General features: G+C 42.4%; 2 protein-coding genes across 2 annotated transcripts in view; both read right to left on the reverse strand.

Moving 5' to 3' along the window:
- Positions 1–3,352: 3,352 nt before the first annotated feature.
- Positions 3,353–4,994, reverse strand: FIBIN (fin bud initiation factor homolog). Its single transcript, XM_083838232.1, has one exon. The coding sequence runs from the start codon at positions 4,840–4,842 to the stop codon at positions 4,219–4,221; it is 624 nt and encodes a 207-aa protein (XP_083694358.1). The 5' UTR covers positions 4,843–4,994; the 3' UTR covers positions 3,353–4,218.
- Positions 4,995–5,168: 174 nt separating this feature from the next.
- Positions 5,169–17,145, reverse strand: part of LOC310900365 (uncharacterized protein) — a 107,655-nt gene continuing 95,678 nt past the window's right edge. Inside the window, exons 3-5 of the transcript XR_014585089.1 lie at positions 16,326–16,509; positions 14,054–14,186; positions 5,169–8,140 (exon numbers count right to left, since the gene is read on the reverse strand). The gene's annotated coding sequence lies outside the window, so the exon portion shown is untranslated. The remainder of the gene's footprint in view (positions 8,141–14,053; positions 14,187–16,325; positions 16,510–17,145) is intronic.

The raw sequence follows: 17,145 nt of genomic DNA on the forward strand, positions 1-17,145 counted from the left end.
TAATCACAGAGTTATAGTCTTTTTTATATATATGTATTCTAGTAAAAGTTTTTTTTAAAGAATATGTAGTTGGGTTAGTATTTTTGCCAGTTTCATATACTTCAGCAATGAAATATGGACCCACAAATTGTTCAATTTTTGGCTAGTGGCTAGCCAAAAAGCAAAGTAATAGGATATAAATTTCCCAATTGGCTGTTAGTACAAATACATCATAGCAGAAAGAAGAATGCCAGATAGATTTTAAACATATAGGACTATTTCAGGAATATTGTCTGACAATTACATTTCAGCCAATGACACCGAAAACTCCTTTATCAATAGCAAATGTGATATCTGATAAGCAGAAGCAAGAAGCTGTTAAAGTAACACGAAGCCCATCTAAACCAGTAACTACACAACAGCAACAGGCACACCTAATAGGATTTCTCCACAAACTAAAACTTTTCAAGGCAAGATCATAACCACAGTTGATGCTGTGTCTGTAGCTCACCATGTTGCTTCTTTTGCCTGAAGCAAGTATATTTTTTGCTTCTGAGGTACACATCTGGCAATCTGCACCTGCACACATGACAACATACAGGAGCAACAATTTCACTGCAGACCATTCATCCATCAAATCTGGCACACACAGGATCTTTGCAAGGCTTACCATGTTTTCGAAAGCTTCCTTGGACTTCTCTTTTTCTCAAAACGGTCCTGGGTAGGTCAACCTGTGAAACTTTGGAAATTTCAATTTAGAAAGCCACAGTTCATACCACCACCCTAAATTCCTAGCCGCCAAGTTGTCACGGATGTTGTTGCTTTCAAATGCTGCCATTTGCAAGCACAGCCCTTCCTTTCCCCAAGTTTTGTTAGTGCTCACGTGAGACAGCAGTTTGCTCCACAGTTACACTTTGAGCATCTTCATCGCAATGCGTGTATTGGTAGACATGAGACTACCTACAGCAGAGCACTGATTCCAAAAGTAAGCTACCTGGAGAGAGGAGTAAAGTCTTGTCTCTTAATGACTCGCTTTGACTCTTAATGCGTTAAATCACTGGCCAAATGTCAAATAAAACTGAAGTACTAAGTAAGCCCTCTATTACTGTTGCCTTCTGCTCCATTTACATTACTTGATTATTTTTTTTCAGTAAACATTGTAATCTGCTCTTCAGTGCCATTAACTCTTCAACAAATTGAAGAAATGGCACCTATTTTGAAAAATCTCCTAAGCATCACAAAAAAGACAAAGTCAGCTTAACTTTAGTTCCACCCTCTGGCATTAAAAAAAAAAATAAAAGAAAAAAGAGAGTCCAATCCTGATGCTATATTTAAACACAATAGGAGGAGCTATTGGGTCAAAAAAGCTGCTACAATTGTTCTTGTAAGGCTCTCCACTTAAAAATGTTTAGAGTTCTCAATGATAAAAAGACCTTGACTATTTGAAATTGGTTGTATAAAACCAGAAGATCTTCATCTCTTCTAATGAAACAAGTTTTACCAGATTAAAAAAAAAAAAAAGCTAAGATGACAAAATGGATTACAATATAGTTTTCATAGATTTTAGGATCCCTTTTGAATTTAAACTTCTGGATATGACTGAACACCCAATTCATGCAGGCACTTTGCAGCATAGCTTATCAGACCACAGATTTATAAAGGCCGTTTACTTGTATCAGCTCTGACTCAAAATTGATACATTTTTAATGGATTGTTATTGACATTTGCTGAGACCAGCCAAAACGATGCAAACCAAATTGAAATAGATTTAAATACCCTTAAAGTTTTCTACTGGCTTCTTAAAATCCACAAAAAAATGGACACTTTTTATTAAGCATGTAAATTTCCATGTAGCCCAGACTCAGATTTACACATTTTCTTTTCAAAAAGGTTTAAAGCCTTTTATAAATTTTAGAGCAGAATTCTGATTTTAATTTCAATTTTTCTGAAATGTAAATTGATGGAAATATTTATCAACATACATTTATCATACGAAATATTATCATGGATTTTAAGAACCCTAGTTTTGCTTCATTAGATGACAATATACGGAGCCACCAAGCTGAATGAGCTATTCTGTGAATCTCCATGTTAAGTCATGCTATCTTCTGCTTTGAAAGTAACCACCCTGCAAATATTTACCCTCTTGTTATGCTGCATACCATGGGATGGCTTGAGACCGACAAAAAGATCACTGCTGCAAGTACAATAGCCAAGCTGCCTAAAGCATGTTCAAGAAACTGTGTTTTACACTACTGCTACTACTTTTCTGTTAGGATTTGAATTCCGTCGTGGCTAAAAATACCAGCATGGTTTGCCACTATAGTTTCTTTACTGATACTTACAATTCACATTATAAGCAGCGCCCCAGAAAGCGAATAAGCAGAGAGTAACACTCCCACTTTCTTTTGCAAGGATTTGGCTTGGGCAGGGTTTTAAGAAGAATCTGGGCACAAATGGAACTGCATGACATCTTCGGCATGTTCTTCTAAAAGGATAGAGAGAATGGAGAGACTGAATGTGAATGAAACCCTTGGGAACTTTTAGAGCTTTTCTTCGATGTACAGTCATTGGCCCATCCCTAAAATGCTGTATGCTTCACTGTGGTAGCACGCAAACTAGACTCAGTGACTTATATTGCTTTTTTCGCTTTCATGTTTCTTCATCTGACCCTAGTGGCAAGGAATGAATATTTCAGAGCTAGAACCTGTCACATCTCCCTTGAAAGTACACTTGAAATCACACCACGTAGTTCCGCTGAACTCAGTCAATACAAGGCTTCCATTTTTACACAGGGCCAACAGGCAGATCTTCAAAGAAACCGAGAAGCTAAAGGTGCAAACTGACATCTTAAAGCATCCTGCTAGGAGCTAAATCTCAGTGTCTTTAGGAAAAACAGATGCATGGATGGTCCACAAGTACTCTACACACATACCTTTGTCAAGCATTCCCTGATGCTTTCAGTGCTCTGGTCCCAGGTGACTTCTGTTGACCCATTACACTTCTGAGTAACTTACCCAGCTGGATGGTCCGCAGACCAAAGTATAACTGCATGGGGTTAACAAGATCAGACCTCAAATGCTCATAAAACAGCTTCTTTTCCAGTGCTATGACGTTGCTGGTTTCATACATTGGTTTCTTAAAAAGGCTTACAAAAATCCAAAAAGAGCCCAATGCGCTCTTCTGTATCATTCATTTAATGAGAGCTGCTTACCTTGAGTCTGTAAATTTTTATTTGTTTTTACTAAAAGGCAAGTTATTTAATCTGGCAGGATCTACACAGTCACAATTTTTTGCTGAAAGACATACTACAACTGCGTGTTTTAAATCAAGAGAGTCTCAGGCAGAACAGTAAAAGAAAAGTGTGCCTTAGTATGGTTTTCAAATGTTTATTAAAAGAACACACAAACTTTTTCATCCAAACAGCGATTCTGCCTGCAGTATCCGTAACAATATTACCCCAAGTTGCTGATTACATAGTGATGAGCTTAAAAACCCAAACAATCCTCCCCCTCCTTCCCACTGGGCACTTTTGCTATTGTCCAGGAGCAAAAATAGTTTTATTAATAGCTTAGCTAGCAAAAGTACAAAGGCGCCAATGGGAAATGTCACTACGTTGGAACAGACAACAACTTTTTGTCTGCTTTAGAAACACGCTCTAAGAAACCCTGCTCTTCAATTTTGGATCTGAAACTGCAATCGCCGCTAGAGCTCCTTCTTACTATAAAAATCTGCATCAGCATTCTCAGGATCTGACATAAGCCTTTTTGGCTGGCTCTTGGGGTTACGATAGCTCAGAGTCACAGATAAGCAAGACCATAAAGAGTACAAATCCTCCTGGAATAGATCCCGTCTCTCACAACGCAAATGGAAATCACAGCTTCAAGTTACGTAGTAGAACAACATTTTACACGAGTAGAGTACATGCCGTTACAAAAGTTTAAGAAAGTTAACAGAGGGTTCACCCCGAACGAGGGGGTAACAACGAAGCGACCCAAGCTTCTGCTCCGCGCGAGGCTGGCGAGGACCACGGTGGGCGACGAGGCGAGGCGTCGAGGGGCGCTCCGTGGCGAGCACGGGGGGCTCGCTGGCAACCGCCGGGGCGCTGCACTGCGGGGCAGTTTATCGTCGATACGTGGATGTTAGCTTCAGCGTACCCCCGCCCTCGGGTTTCACAGAGTTTGGGAAGCCCTGTGCAATAAATAGGCGTTTCCAGAGCGCTCCCTCTGGCCCCGGGGCTCAGGCGCGGAGATAGTCGTTCTTGAGGCGGCTGAGGCGGGCGCCGTGGCTGCGCACGGTGAGGGCGAGCAGGTCGTGCTTGTCGCGCAGCCCGCTGGAGATGTCGCGGGTCTCGCGGAGCAGGGCGCGGGCGTGCAGCAGCAGCCCCAGGAAGCTGTCGCCCAGGCGGGCCTCCTCCCGGCCGCCCTGCTCCTGGCCCTGCCGAAACTTGCCCTCCAGCTCGCTCAGCGAGCGGTCCGAGCTGGAGTAGGCGTCGCTGATCTGCGCGGACTCGCGGCGCAGGTAGGTGCTGTAGCTCTCCTCGCCGTCCAGGTCGTAGGAGATGCTCTTGCCGATGCCCTCCAGCACCCGGCCCGCGTCCTCCACCTGCCGGCCCAGCACCGTCAGCTCCTCCCGCAGGCTCAGCCCGCCGCCCGCCGCCGCCGCCGCGCCGCACCGCCGCTGCTCGCTCACCCTGAAGAGCAGCTGGCACCGCTCGGGGTCGTCGTTCTCCTCGTAGTCCCCGTCGGGGACGAAGTAGTGGTGCAGCGTGCCGTTGGACATCTCGGGGTACAGCGGGCCCTCGAAGTACCCGCGGCACAGGCTGCACAGGCAGCCGAGCCACAGCAGGCGCAGCGCCGGCATGCTGCCCGCAGCCTAGGGCCGGCCGGCGCCGCGCTGCCCCCGCCCCATGGGCGCCCTCCGGGACGGGACGCGGGGCCGCCGCCGCCGCTTCGGGCCGGGCCGGGCCGGGCCGGGCCGAGGAGGGCGGGCGGCGGCGCGGAGCCTGGCGGCGCTCTGGTGTCGGGTTTCAGCGCGCCGCCCTTAAAAGCCGGGCAGCGCACGGCAAGAGCGGCCCCCGCCCGCCCCCGGCCCCGGGCATCGCCCTCACGGCGGGGCCCGCCCGGCCCGGCCCGTGGGGGCCGCCCCCCTGTCCCCTCCCGCCCGGTGCGTCCCCGCTTGAACGCTTGAAAGGGGAAAAAAAAAAGCGGGTTCGAGTGTAAGGGGGAGAGCGCTGAGCCCTGACAAGGTGGGAAAATTAATGCAACGTGGGCAGGCGCCGAGCTCTGCTCTGCAACAGAGCCGCTGAGGAGACTGAGGGAAACCCAGGCGCCGTGGGTCCTGCCGGGCTGTGCACCTCTAGTGCTTCTCTTTGGTGAAACAACGTTGCGTGTGAATCCAGCAGCTGGATTACAGCAGGGCTGAACGTTGCATGTTGCATGTATAAATCTGCCCTTACCGTTTTTGAATCGTCAAGGTGAGCCCTCAAAAGGAAGGGGTCTGTAAAGTCACCGGGTCCTTGCACATCGTCTGTTCTCTTTCATGGAAACAGCCACCAGCCAGCAGAGATTACACCAAATCCTGCAGCCGTCCCCAGTTAAAACTCCCACTGCAGTTCATGAAAGCTTTGCATGCAGAAATACTTATACCATCTCTTTAATATAAATATTTAACCAGCATCCAGTGCTGATCATCCCCGCCTTCTGCTCGTTGTAATAACTCATGTTTACGATTAACTTTGCTGGGAAACAGGTTGGCCTCTTCTGTTGTGTCTCTGCTTTCTTCACTGTTAGGTTGGATGCTGTAGGTTAGAGCCTTACAGGGCCCTAGGGACTGTGGCCCTACCATCTGTTATGCTGCCACTACTTTAGACACCTGCATTTCAAACCCCTTTCCTCCTCTTGGCTTCACTCTGTAAGCACAAGCTCTTGGGCTGCCTTCTTCAGGGCAAACACGAGGCAAGGAGCTGCTGCAGAGGCCAGCGGCTCTTCTGCACCTTAAAGCCCAGAGGCTACCCCTTTCTTGGCCTGCAGCTCCTTTAGAGGCCCCAGTGAGGCCTCACAATTTTCTTGTGGCTCACTTTCTGGAAAGCGTGGCTCAGAAATGGCAGCATAAACCACACCTGCTCTGATAGCCGCCTGGCTCCCCTAACCCAGAGCAGGTGGTCACGCGTCGGCTGTGCCAGCAACAGGACCCCGAGCCCTGCTCTTAACTGAGCACCCTATACAAGGCCCTGCAGAAATGCCTTAGCTCTTTTTGTTCTCAGTTTTGATTATTCCATGCAAACTGGAAGAGTTTCACCCTAAATTAACTGGTTGCTGACAGACTAAGACACCGGTCAGGAAGCACTGGCCTTGTTTCTCTTTGGACCACAGACCTAACCGAACCCTCTCACATCTTTGCTGAACGGCCTTATGGCTGGGCTCAGAGCAGAGGGCTCTGGCTTTATTTTATCAGAAGGGGTGTGGTAGGCCTCTTACTCCAGGACTGCAAGTCCCAGTTGCTTTTCTCAAGCAGACGGCTGCGCTTCCCTGCAACCTAGAGGTGAATGAGGCTTAAAACCCATCGTCTTGGTATTTCTATTTGTCTGGCATTGGTGACTCTGCCAATTCTGTTTTCAGGTGCCTCTGCTACCAATTGTGATGTCAGTATGGGTTCCTGGGAGCTCAAGTAATGGGCTTAAGGACATCGACAGGTCCTTTAAGGTAGGACACAGCATTCTGAACGCGAGTCCTCATGGTGAGCGTGGCCCAGAATATTTAATGATAACCTACAGTGTCAGTGTTCCCAAGTATTGACCTGAGAACCTACTGAAGCACTTTATATAAACACTGAGAAACAGCAGCAAAAAATAAAACAACCAGTCAGCCAACCAAACAAAAACCTAGCCCAGGACAGCAAGGGTAATAGCTGGACCCTTCACCTACTGGATTGCTCCAAGTAGTCCTTCCAAGCCCTGGAGTCCATTAAAGCTGCATACGTATACACCTCAAGGTGTGCAGTGTTTGCAGAGTGTGGGCAACTTTTTTGCACTGCTGAAAACCCAAGCCAGACAAGCTATCCAAACAGAAACACTCCACACATTGGAAACATTTTAAATTTGTAATTAAGCTCAGAAAACACTCATATAAATAGGTTGGATTAGGCTAAGCTTTTGTGCTTCAGCTTTCTATAAAAGGTTTAAAGCTTATTCAATGGAGCTTGTTTGGCATTTGTACTTGGTCTCTGTTTGCCAACAGGGACTCTTTCAAGCAATTTTATTCCCGGGGTGCTCTTGTTTCACCTAATATTTTATTTGGTTCCCAATTCTTTGCCAACTGTAGTATTTTATCTACATAAATTTCCATCCGAGCTGGCGTTACTGCCAGTTGACTGGTTTGGCTGAACTTGAGCTGTGGTGGACTCCACTTTTGAGGTCTCTTCGTGGAAGTACCACACTGTAAATCTCTTAGCTATAGCTTTGTCAGCATGGTATGCTTTCACCAGTGCCACAGTAGGTGAAAAACTCAGCCTTAGTAAACAATTTTTTTCCCCTCTCTTCATATGTTAAGAAACTAAGAGGTGTTTGTTGCTCCCTGCTGCAGCTGCCTACTTCTGGCCATTACTGTTTTCAATCCAACATGCATTATCCAAGTTTGTTTAAGTTTTATACCAAAGTAGTCTGTCCCTAAGTAACCCACCTGGAATGTCTGCTGCTTAAGTAAGTCTATAATATGGGATCTGCAGCTTTGGTGACTCAGTGGGCAAACCATTCATAAAAGTTTGAACTTGATGAAAGACACTCAACAGCCTGCACTACGGCAATACTTTTATAGATCAGGATTACAGTGCAACAGAATCCTATGTTCTAACTGAGGACATAGGTAAACATCAAATAAGGGAAAAGATGTAGACTCATGCTAACAGAACAATATTTTGTAAAAGTAGCCATTATCATTCCAAAATCACATTTAAAAGAGAGAGCCTTAAGAACGTATCAAGATAATCTGGATGCTTTTACACTGTCCATAAAATTACGGGCATACAAATGAAAATCAGATTTTTTTATATTTTTTTTAAGAAAGATAATGAAAGTAACATTTACCTTTAAGCACCAAGACCTGAGTTGAAGGGTCAGATATTTTCATTGTAGTTACTGTCATCAGCAACACCATAGCAATGGCTGAAATAACAACGTAAAAATCAGTGTCAGTGCAGAGTTTTTTAAAAAAAGTTCTGCCATTATCTGCGAGGTGCATGGGGAGGACAGAAGGGAATTTCTCTGGAATACAAGAAATGCAGGGTGGAGAGAACAGACAATTTTATGCTGAATGTTGCATTTTCTGCTAGGAACCCATAGGGGTAGTTCTGTGAGATCAGAGATCTGGGGAGTTTTGGGGATGCCTCCAAGAAACAGATGTTCTTTGCGGCACGCTTGCATGAAGGCCTTCATTGAAATCCTAGCATTGTCAAAAGTCCCACTGATTTCACTAGGACAGTATTTTACCCTGTGTGTCTGCTCAAGCAATTTTACATAAATTCCTTTTCACAAAACAAAAAGAAAGTACTGGAAACAAAAATAAAGAAGGATACTGATACTGCCTTTTTACAAATACTTGGCATTATATATTCTGCTATGGTAAAGCCATTGTTTTTCCAGTGGACAGCATTAGTTTTATAATAATGTGAAGAACAGCAGAGTTTGTTCTGCTGAAAAAGTTCTTCCTCTTTTGCAACAGCACCAAAATCGGCCTCCAATTTTGTCCAGAAATTGCCAATGAACTGGTCGCAAATATGAAGCTTAGTGCTGGATTTCAGGCAACGCTTGCATAATCTTTCTCTGCAAGCAGTGCTTTATCTTCAGTTCTTGGCTCGCATGTGCTTGCTATTTCTGTTGCAGATCATGGTAAACTTTGCAGCATCAGAATATTTCAGATGTAAGCAGTCAGTAATTTAGGGAACAGATATATGTTATATGGTCCTAAAGGCCCCACAGGCTTTAAGGCATAAATGCTGTTTGCTGACTACTGCATTCTGTTTTCCTGCTGTGAACTGTTATATAGTTTTTTTATAAAAAGGTACCTTGTTGAAACAGGAGACCAACAAGTATGTAAGTGTAATTTCTAATTGTAGGCCGTAGTACCAAATGCTCAAATGCCATCAAGTTAGGTGTGCAATAATAGCTTATATATTTACCCCCGCTAATCACGTTCTTCATCAGTTATTGCTACTGTTATTCTATTTGTGATTACATACATACATATTTTTTTTTTTAAATGGGCCACAAAGTTACTGGAAAAATTTAATTGGGCACATTGCTAACTTTTCCGAATGGAACATGCAGATAATGTATGGGTGGTGTTTGGGTGAGTAAGATGCTAATAGGAATATCAAGAAAACTGAATTTAGGGGCAGTAGATTTGCACTGTCAACGGTCAAAGTTACAAAAGGCAAAATGAAGAATAGGCTTTATACTTAGATATTGTATCTACATATTAAATGTACAGAACAATATTATTCTGACTCATTATTTGTAATAATTTTCAGCAGTTTGCCAATATCCAGCTGTTACAAAGCTCCATAGTAATAGTTTTTAACATGAATAATGCCCTATTCAAAATTTAATAAATTGCCTTCTAGATGTATACTTTGCTGAAGTAAAGAATTTTGTTTGGATTATTAGTAGTTTGCTGGTTTATATCCCTTAAATGCACTAGCAACTTTAATAGCTCCTCACAAACGGGAATGTTGAAAATACTGCCAGACTGAGCAAATGCTGGACAACTTAAACACATGAGTAGAAATACTGGCTTTTCCCATGTGGCTCTACAACAACTACAGCAGTCACCGCTGCTTCATTCTGTGCTTTCAGGTTTATCATTATCAGTTGAAGGGTATCTGTTAGGGATACGTGTAAGAATAATGCCAGTTTTTCACACGAGTATTAGGAACATTGCCATAAGAGTATAACTAGAGATCTTGTAGAAAAGATTAGATTTGTAAAACGAAACTTTTATAAGACACTTAATATTCACTCATTCAGTATAAATTTGGAATATAACACAAACTAGGAATGAATATGCTGAAGTATAACCTGTGCCAAATGTTCCAGTACCAGAATGCTATCTGTGCCTACACTGAAATTTGGAGTTTTTCAGAAAGGTAAGCTTAATTTAGAGTTGGAACACCTGAACAAGAGATTTCTCACATACAGACTGGTAAAGAAACTTATGCTTTAGCTGACAGATTCTGATAACCTTCTCTTTCTTTCAGGATCAAACCATAGCTGTGACTGGGCACAGTCCTCTGAGTCCTCCAGCACTAGCCCTTCTCGGATAAGCAATACAGAAAATTGAATTAAAAAAACATGAGTACTTACAGGCAGCATCAGTAAACACAGCTAAATGTAAATACAGCTAATAAAAAGTGTGTGCCAGGCTGGTTGTCTCAGAAGAATATGCAATTAGCACTGGATCTACCTCAACTTTAGCCAGCACCAAAATGATTTCAACCTTGGCAGAAAAATGCAAAGAAAAACATTTTAACACAGCCTGTCTCTGTAGTGGCTGCTGTTTATATAAATATAATTTGGCTAAAGCAGAAAACTAGGGATGTGCTTAGGTTATTTTTGAAAAGAAAAGATGTGTGCTTCCTGGTAAGGGAGAGGATTAAAAGAGAGAAGAGGAGCGAACGTTTACTGGTATTATACTAGTGCTGCTGTTGAAAGCCCTCCAGCCCCATAAGGGATATCTCTACTATTTCTTCAGTAAGGTTCCTGAAGTGGAAATAATAACACTTCCTCAGTGGAAATGAAAACGCTTTAAAAGCATCATCACTGGCCAGCACATGGAGAAGTTTTCCCATTACTGTAAATGTGGTTTGTCACAGAGTCAGCATATCATACTGTTAAAATGTTGATTTGATTTTCAGTCCTTTCTATGTTATTTTTAACGCTGTGTGTGAAAGTGAAAAGGCTGTATGTGAAAATATATATTTTGCAAATGTTACAGAAACATCGTTGACTAATTTCTCATGATAACATATTCTCCATGCCTCTAAACGTGTCAGGAGAAAAATTAGACTCATTTTAGGATTTAAAAAAAATACTCGTCTTTCGTTTTCTCCTTACCTCATAAAACAGAAAAAGCTTAAAACCTGGCATGTTCTGCTCTGGCAGGGTTGGAAAAGAATGTGAATAAAAACTTTGGAAGAAATCTAAGACAGTCCAGTGGGGAAATGCTGATGTAATTTCAAATGGGATTGAAATTGATTTGTGTGACTGTATCCCATTGATACAGTTGCAGAGAATTTGCAGCCCTGTGATCAAATACATTAATTTGATGTAGGATCTTGAAAACATCTAAATTTTCAGAAAGCTGATTTTCACCAGTCCTATTTTCTAGGTCAGTTCCCTGATTATTTAAGCAGATTTCACACCATATAATTTCCAGTTTTGCCACCTTTATGAGGATGGCATTTTCTGATATACACACATAATCTTATCTATTAAGGTCAGGGATGAATTCCTGAACAGAAGTTAGTTCCTGACAAATTTTATACCGATTAGTCATTAAATTTCCTCTTCTCACCAATCCTTTAAAGTCCGTAGTGGTGACTTTAGAGTGTGAGCCTACATAATCAGCCTAACCAACTGCATGAAGTTTTATTAAATGTGTCTCCGCAATAGTTTAATTTTTCTACGCTCTGTTGCAGCTCAAACTGAAACATTCATGGTAGTATCTTTTGTGCAGTTAAAAGTAAAAGATGGAAAGTGATTTAAAAAAATAATCATAGGACTTAACTGGTTAATCTCCTCTCCCATACTCTTCCCAATGTGGCAAATAAAAAATAAAACAAAACATGCTTCCATAGTAAAGTTCACTTGTATTCCCAGATCTGGTTTTTAGAAGTTGGAAAACATCCATTTTGTATCCTAGCACATTCACTCAGATTTCTCTTTGGGTGTTTTTAACAGTGTATTAAATTTAAAACTAAACTCACTTTATATTTGAGCAGCCTAAGAACAAGCATATGGTTTCAATTGAAATATACCAAAATCTCCTTGTTAAAAAAATCATTCCCTTTAAGAAACATTCTTATAAAATTCTGCTTGAAGAAGCAGGTGAAGGGATACTATTTACGGCCAGCTCTATATTTATTTTTGTGCAGTCATGGTTGACTGTTCCACAGGTTTTTAATGACTTTGTGCACACAGAGCACTCATTCAGCAGTCCTAACACTGTGTTATTCTCTTATGCCTGAGGTTTGCACAGAATATTGATAGGGAATTCGTGCCTCCTACTGCAATTTATGACTTTCATGTAGAGTGGCATGACTTCGGACCTCACACTCGAGACGACTTGCTTCTGGTGTTGTGAGCCCTTCTATGGGCGATGCAAAACGCACCGTGATAAACCTTACCCCAGTGCTGTCATTTATGAAGACCCACCTCAAACTGAAGCACACAGGCAGCTCTGCAGGAATGCCACGCGCCTGCTTCCACATTCATGGTCAAGAAACCAAGACATATGATTGGCTTTAATGGAAAGAAGTTGGATTGAATAAAGTTTGTGGGTTAATTTAGGTTTAGGAAATATTACGTGTGTTCCCACTTGGTTGCCTTGGATGAGAAAACCCTGGGCCCGCTGCAGGCATCAGAGCCTCTGCTTGAACACCACATTCGGTCGCGCAAATCAGTCCCTTATGGAGCTATAGCCCCCCCGAAGTTAATGGAATTGAAGTTTGTGAAAATGACGCTTGAATGACTTTGCACAAGAACATGACTGAGAACTTTGGTGAACTGAAACCTCTCAACACAGGAAGGGATGGGCCTTGCTGCCAATGCCACCGCTGTCCTACAGAAGCAGGTAATCGCTGGGTGCACCCCTAGGGGGGAGCGATGCAAGCTGAAGAGCTACGTGTGCCAGCTGCACTGCCTCCCACCTCGAGTGGGGTGAGCCAGGACGGGGCAGTAGGTTTATGCTCTCAGAGCCTGTGGCAGAAGACGAACCTGTTTTTTCCTGGGGCTTGTTTTGCCGAGAGAGCAGTTATAGAGCTGTGGAAGACTCGAAAGGATTTCCTCCAGGATTACACAGATGATGCCTGAGCTGAATGTGCTGAAGGGTCACAGCATCCAAACACACCCAAGTGCAAAATGGAGCAGCTTCTCACTAGTAACAGAACAAATGTCTTCGTTTTACAGTGGGCAGCTTTGGAGGTGTTTAAAAAGCTTTGTGGAGCCTTAAGAAGGTTCAACCAAACCAAAACAGTCCTGTGATGACTGTTTGAAATGAAAATTCAGAGGGTACGTCAGGAGAATGAAAAGTACCTGGAAAGGGTACTAGGGCAGGAAAACCCATCCTCTACAAGAGTAACTCTCATGCAGAGTACCTCTGCAGCTTAAATGGCTGCAACATGCTCTGTTTGCTCTGGGCTAGCAGCGTTTGGAGCAGAGGGAGAGTGTCAATACGTGGTTCCCTCTCTTTCACCTCCCACGTACAATAGAAGTAGCGGTCTACAGAATTAACTTTCCAGCAGTAAATCTGCAGGTGGCAGCACAACGGCTGAACAGAGAGGAATAGCAAGAGTGTGTGGCCTCTTTCACCATATTTTTCAAACAGCTTACGGCAGACACATCCAGAAGCACAAACAGTGCTTTCAAAAAGGCAATGCGTATTCCCCTTTCTGGCTCCCCAGTTGTATGTTATGATATACCAGCCATAACCCCCAGGTAAATCCTGGCCCCTGGCACTGTGCCATCCATTTTTTCTGGGAGGTGGGATTTCACCCTTGGTTTCAAAACGGCTAAATCGCTAATTCTCTAATTACTTTGCCCTCTTAAAATATATTTTGCAGGTTATGTTCCTGTAGTAGTATGTCACTGAACTTCGGTTCGCTCCCTTTTTGTAGAAAGTCTGCACATGAGATGACAGCAAGGGACGACCCATCATCTGTCTTCTTAACCTCTTACGTTTATATGTAAATTTGATGAAGGGGTAGTTTACCACAAATAAAAGTGCTTGGAATAGCAGCAAAGATTTCTTTGGATAATGAAACCATGCAGGTTTTCCTATTTTCCACTTATTTTCACACTTACCTCACAAAGATCCTTTTGCAGAATACAGTTTTGCGATGTGCTTGACCTTTGTTGCACCAGGAACTTCTGCTTTCAGAGGCACTGCGGGGTTGGCTCTTGTCTCAGGTACAGTTCTGATGATTTGTCATTCCTGCTGCAAATTATGGCATTGCCATTACACGTACTTACATGCTGTTATGTATTTAACTTCAAAGAACTACATTTTGATCACATTCTCCTGTTGCTGAGAAATATTTAAAAAAACACATTATACATATGAACCGATTGAAACTACAAAGCGTTAGGCAAAGCTAACAGTACTTTCTGAAAAACCATGGAGAGTAGATTGTAATCTTTTGGTTACTTTTAAAACTGAAGAATTTGAACTAACAAGGAGATCTGATTATTGAGATGGATGCACTAACCAAAGCATACTCAGAAATATATTAAAAATAGCCAACCTTTCTTTGTAGTTGTACTCTTCTTGTAGAACTATGAGCTGCAAGCTGCAAACTCAAGCTTGTTTTGTGATGTTTTCTGACATTCTTGAAAATGTATACACAGGATTTTCAAGAGTGTTAAAGTGAACAATGAGCATTATACTACAGCTTTCAGGAAGACTTGCAGGTTATAAATGGTAGCTAAGACCACTAGTTCTGTGGAAGTTATTTAAAACTTATTTGCACTTCAGAAAATTTCTGTCTTATTCCATTAGTCAATTTCCCCCCCCCCTTTCTTTTTTTTTTTTCTTAAAGGGATCAGTTTAGTCTTAAGTCATTGTTGAAAACGTGAGCACACCTCTGAGCATGGTAGCTGGACATTTGCTGCTGTTGCTTCTACAACATAGACAAAAAAGGATCAGGAGTCCAAAGCTGCTTCAGAATAAATGGATAAAGTACCTACCTCAATAACTAAGATACTTAGAAAGAGATATTGAGAACGGTATTTTCTAAAAATATTTTCTTTAACTTGCTGAAGGTAATGAGAACTTTACCTGTATCTTCAATTGGACAGAGTCAAAAGGGAATCTTGGAAATATTTTGCTTTATATTGTAACTGGCTTGCTTGCACTTGGCTTACTTGCAAATTGCTTGCAGACAGTAGCCTTTTTTCCTTTCTTTTTTTTTTTTTTTTGGTTTGACAGCCATTTGGGAACCAACACAGTGAATAACAGAGGAATCATTATTTGTTTCTGGAAACACAAATTTCCAGAAATGCTAGGCATTTCCAGATATGAGTAATAATTCCTAGATTGTTCATTGTGTTAATTCCAGATGATTTACAACAAAGAATTTGTTATTGATCAAATTATGGCTTACATAATGCTTCCTAGCAGTTCTCTTTGACCACCAGCTATTTGGCAGTAATTGTTGATACGTGACGGTTAGCCTTGGGACAGAGTTGTTGCATAAGAAATAGCATCATAGCGGAGAATACTTCTGGAGCAGATTTTCAGACGAGTTTCCTTTCTGCTGAGGTGTACAAAAGTGTTGGCATTTACAAGAGTTTTTGGTTATCAAATGTTCAAACAATTATCTCAACGATTTGATGAAGAACAGCTAGGTGATTAAAACATTCTCTTGGCTAATGCAAACAAAATACTTGATCGCCTTATGCATACAACTGTAATGATAAAAAAATGTAAATCTGGTCTAATTTGGAGACTAAACTGTATGCTCTGAAGCCCTGTTTATTATTCTGGTGCTCTCCTGCTAAAAATTCCATTTTCATCTCTTCATCAAATATAGAAATCTGTTACTGTAAGTAACTGCACATATAGTCAGTCATGCACAGTAATGCAAGAACAATCCCCTCCAGACATCCTAACTTTTCCAGGTTACTTCATTGGTTACCAAATATCTCTTTTGTCCAGATGTTACAGCAGGAAAGATATTGGAAGTGGAATGCACTAGCAAATGAAAACGTGTCTAATGTTCTCTGGAATGGCACAGAACATTCTCTTTCATCATATTCCCTTTGTCTATTAGAAGCAGAAGGGCTTGTAGGTGTAGTATGACTGTATGAAGAAAACCACATCCCACTTGTTGAAGCTAATATATAACAGTTAATAAACAGAATACGCTAATACTTTGAATATGCATAACAGTTCTGACACAAGAAGATGGGACTTGAAGAACTCAGAATAATGATCTATCTGATGTGCCTCTAGAATCATTCAAACCATAGTAGATCTCAGTGGATTCCCCAAGGTCACACTTCTGGGCACTAGCATCAGCAACTGGGGGACCTGTGACAGACTGAACAAGCACAGCAAATACATTTCCAGTCCTACCTCCTCTCCTGATTCGGACTGGATGTTGACAGGAGGCTCCACTGCCAAGTCCAAGGCTCTGGGTCTTGCAGGTGACTCTTTGGAGTGGATGCACACCAGAGTTTGAGGGGGATTTGAAAGCAGGCTTTTCTTCACTCACGGTCATAAGCACCAAAGCATTTGAGACCAGCCAGCACACATTTCACTGTAACAAAACCCAAACCAAGAGTTCATCAGTAGTCAACACCTGTAAATCAGTTGCGACAGTGAAGAACAGCACTAGATTGCTGGACCTGTAAAAAAGAGGGCAGCAGAGAAGTATGACAGGCAATGTGTGATTGGAGTTGTGCATTGTGCCTTGCCCAGACAGGCAAATGCATCTGCAGTGCCTGTTTAGGAAGAAACGCTTTGGGCAGCATGCTGGTTTGAGAGGAACGTGTAGTATTTGTGCAAGGTGAGAATAGTGGTAACTTTTTTTTAAAGGAATCTACAGGAATTCTGATTTTCTGCAAAAGAATGGGCAGTGTCCATCAAAAAGAATAGAAATATTTAAGGCTATATCTTGGCCATGTTGAAACCAAAGAGATAACAAGAAGTGACTTTGGACACACCAGTGTTCCATCTGTGCACACTGCTGTATGAGAAGATCCTTTCAGCTATATCTCAGTGGCTTCCAGACTGACATGAAATCAGGACACATTCCCAGCCCTTCTAAATGCTGTCATCACTTCCTTCTGTGTGTTTATGTATTTTATGTGCCTGGCTAAAATAGTGTTAGTTCCTACATACGCTGAGGTGCGTGAGGGAGGTCATTCTGACGTGTTAATTCATATAGACTCAT

This window comes from Anser anser, assembly GCF_964211835.1.
Source record: "Anser anser genome assembly, chromosome: 5".
Lineage (NCBI taxonomy): Eukaryota > Metazoa > Chordata > Aves > Anseriformes > Anatidae > Anser > Anser anser.